We start from the raw sequence: 3,694 nt of genomic DNA, 5'->3' as shown, positions 1-3,694 counted from the left end.
TCTAAGCCTATTGTGAACACAGAGCTAAAATCATCACTTTTTTGGGTAGATTTGTAATGTTGTGAGAAATTAAGTTAATGGGTTGTTATAGCACATCTTATAGAGGCGAACAGCAATACTGGTGAATGTTTGCATTTCGAATAACATCTGTTAATGATGGTACAATTTTGTTAATTTGGTCAAAACTACATATCTGGCAGTCATGAATGCTTTTTCCTGCTTTTGTCTTTTGTCCATCATGGGCTTCCATACTTCCAGCTTGTGACATCATCATGTTTTTTGCAAACGTGTTTGAAGCTGGCAGAGGCCTTCAACTGCCACAGGTACAGTCACTTATGAACTTGATGCAAAAAGTTTGAAAAGACATGTCACACTCAGTGGTATTCTAACAGGTTTATTTCAAAAAGGCTCTTAGAGCTTCCTGTGCAGAAAATAGAGTTTTCTAAAAGCCGAACTGAACTGGAAGGGAGAGTTACTTCCTTATTTGAGCTGGAAACACAGACTGAAGTCATTGTTATGGCTCAGAGAACTCCGTGCAAGTAAGTAATTAAAGTAAAGTTTTTGACTGTTATATTTGTCAGAAAATCATCTTACTGCAACAATAAAGTTTGTATAGTTAGTGTATTTGGGTCATCATGATTCCTACTTTTTGTAACACACTGCTGAAGTATAGAAAGCATATTATGTTATGACCTTTTACGCTCACTGCATAATTATTGATTTTAGTTGTTTTTATCTCTTCGAAGAAACAAAGAAGTCCATGAAGTTATGCACCTCTCTCGACAACAAAGGACGAAGATGTTGGAAAATTGCATGTGATTGCTTGTAGTACAAACCCAAACTGAAAATGAGTCACAAGGGACCAGAAAATCAGGGAACAGGACTGAGAGACGTTTATGACATTCTAGTCAAGGTACCTCCCGAGCGACTTCGGAGTCTGACATTCCAGCTGCGTGAGTCTACTGAAGATAATATCATACATGCCTTATGTCTGATTTTTCTTCAGCAAGAGGAGCAGGCCCTGAACAAACTCCAGATGCTGACAGACAACAACCTCGCTAACCATCTGGTTGAAACATGGAAAATGAGTCGAGGCAAATTAGAAGATTTTGCAGTTCGCTGCAGTAATTCTCAAGAGTTCACAAGAGAGTCTCTTGCAGCTTTAGCTCGAATTTTTAAAGTTTTGTCAGAACAAAGACTGTGCGATCAACCTTTAAGAAATCTGGCGTACAAGAGAGCCCTTTCCACTGAGAGCCAAAAAAGAAGCAACGGTGTGGATCTGGAATATGATCTACTCAGAGAGGAAGCTAAAACTGTCTGTGGGCCCTCGTTTGCAGAGATGATGTGTTCTTTCAGCAACCTCAAGTTAGGGTCTTCCCATGATTCTCATAGCAGCCGGAATGAAGGAAATACAACTTTAAAAGTGACTCTGTCTCAGGATCAGTCAGAAAGTGGTTTGCCCAGCCCACTGCATGCGGGCTCCTCACTACCATCATATCCTACTCATCTGGAGATCAGCACTCCTCCAACAGCCACATTTCATGGGGACAGAATAACTCCACAAACATCAGGAAGCGCCGAACAAAGCACTGCCGTCTCCGCTGGTAATGAAGTGAAAACTGCTCCTGAGGAATCTAAGCTTAAATCCAATGAACCTCCTCTGTTTAAAAACACAAAGATGGATACAGCGTTTACAACGGAGTGCAGTAAGACAGAAACTCCAAACCAAACCACTGAACCAAAGTTTTCACTACCTACTGCAACACCCAAGATGACTGAAACAGATAAGATGCATGAATGTAAAGGTGCAGAAAAGGAGGAAGAAGAAATATTTTACGCTTTTGTTATCCTGCATGCACAGGAAGATGCGGAAGTAGCCGAAAGCTTGAAAGAAAAACTGGAAGCTATCGCCAGTAGCGAAGGCGCAACTTTCTCTGATGACTTTGCCATCCCTGGAAAGAGCACTTTTAGGTGTATAGAGGATGCTATCAACAACTCAGCTTTTACCCTTCTGCTGCTCACCTGCAACTTCACTCGTTTGCAGGAGATGATGACAGACTCGGCCCTCATCAACTCCATAAACCACAAACATAAGTACAACACTGTTATCCCTCTGCTGCCAATGGAGAACCGCATGCCCAAACTAAGCATGCCCATAGTTCTGCAGAGTATAATTCCACTGGATGAGAAGAAGAACTTTGACAAAAAAGCACGCAAGATATTGTCACCAGCGAATATTAATAAACAGAAAAGAATTTGGATGGAGGAGCAGAGAGTGAAATTGCAGATAGAGAGACAGGAGGCACTTAAACATTTAAATCAACATCAAAAGCAGCTGATCCAAGAGTGTAAAAGAACACAGCTGCTAGAACAGGAAACACTGAACCATATAATGATACACAACCGCAATTTTCAATCAGGGTGTCAACCAATCATTAACATTACAAATTCTCAGTATGTTATGATTGGTGATGACTCTCAAATGACTGTGGGTCATGGTGGAGGTGATTCAATTCAGGGAGATGAGGAGCAATAAATGTAAAGATGGAAATTTAAAAAATGTGTTTTGGGGAGTGAGTTTATGTATAAAATGAGAGAAATAATCCTATCTCTTCAACACTAAAATGTCAGAACCACTGTGGGGTATTGTTTCATTGAATTTAAACCTGGAAGAAAAGTGCAGAAAATTCTCAAAAAAAGATAAAAGAAGTGCCATCTAAATGATTTGATATAACACTTTAAGAGAAAGTCTGTGGCTTTGGGTGAATAATTAGCTGGGGACTGCCATCTACTGACCGATTGTGTGATTTATACTTCCTGTCCTCTTCAGCTGCATGAACCTGCTGTGGGCACTAGGGAGCAATGCTGTTCCACACTCCTCATTGCACTGCATCAGGATCTTCTTAAATGCAGTGTCATCCAATATACCATTACTTCTTCTGGTTATCTGATAGCTGTATGAGATTAATAAACTCTGATTTGCAACATTTTCTATATTGCTCCAAGTGTTTGTGTGAGTGTGTGCACATTTCAGTAATTCTGTGAAGGCCCAATGCAAATCACACAGATAAGACACACAAGTCTGAGTCTTTTTATAGTGTTTGTGTGTGTGCATGCATATTTGTGCAAACCAAAAGTCAATCCAACCTAGATTATTACAGCATGTGCATACTGTGAGGTGAGTGCAGGTTCCACATTCAAGTTTTGGCTCTTGCTTTGAGATTGTGCACGTCACTGATGTTTATCAATAGGATGAGAAAATTCTTCAGCCTGTGAAACTTATTTTTGATCCTTTATCCTTTATTTTTTATTCTTTATTAGGATCCACATTTGATCCTGGGCTCCATACAAAACACAAAAATAAAATGGAACATGAAAACACAACATTAAAATGGACAAAACAAACAACATGATCTGATACCTTTTATATGTTGTAAAAACGGTTCTGAAAAGTTGAGTTTGGAGACACAACATTTCAACAAGGCAACAATAATTTGGGGGTTATCAAATGTGGATCCTGTAACTGGCCTACACCATAGTGGGGTAAAAGTATGCTTGCAAGATGAAAATACTCTATTTTCTAATATCTATAGTATTTGTCAGCTGTATCAGTGGCAGTTGTGTTTACATCTAAAAATTTACATTTCTATTTTTTATTTTTAACCACCTCTAACAGAATTTGTATACAGCATCA

At 39.2% G+C, this 3,694-nt stretch overlaps 1 protein-coding gene across 2 annotated transcripts; it reads left to right on the top strand.

Moving 5' to 3' along the window:
- The first annotated feature begins 286 nt into the window (after positions 1-286).
- ticam1 (TIR domain containing adaptor molecule 1) lies at positions 287-2,992 on the top strand. Of its 2 annotated transcripts, XM_062429013.1 has the most exons (3): positions 287-323; positions 408-539; positions 747-2,992. In XM_062429013.1, the coding sequence occupies exon 3, from the start codon at positions 848-850 to the stop codon at positions 2,534-2,536; it is 1,689 nt and encodes a 562-aa protein (XP_062284997.1). In that variant the 5' UTR covers positions 287-323; positions 408-539; positions 747-847; the 3' UTR covers positions 2,537-2,992. The 2 variants fall into 2 exon arrangements, with proteins under 2 accessions (XP_062284997.1, XP_062284996.1); XM_062429012.1 differs by having other exon boundaries at positions 296-539.
- Positions 2,993-3,694: the final 702 nt, after the last annotated feature.

Source organism: Scomber scombrus, chromosome 11, assembly GCF_963691925.1.
Source record: "Scomber scombrus chromosome 11, fScoSco1.1, whole genome shotgun sequence".
In the NCBI taxonomy this organism is placed as follows: domain Eukaryota; kingdom Metazoa; phylum Chordata; class Actinopteri; order Scombriformes; family Scombridae; genus Scomber; species Scomber scombrus.
Note: the sequence above shows the minus strand (reverse complement) of the source record. Positions and strands in the feature narration are given on the sequence as shown.

Coding starts and splice junctions, on each gene's coding strand:
- ticam1 (XM_062429013.1), top strand. CDS start 848: ATGAGTCACAAGGGACCAGAAAATCAGGGAACAGGACTGAGAGACGTT.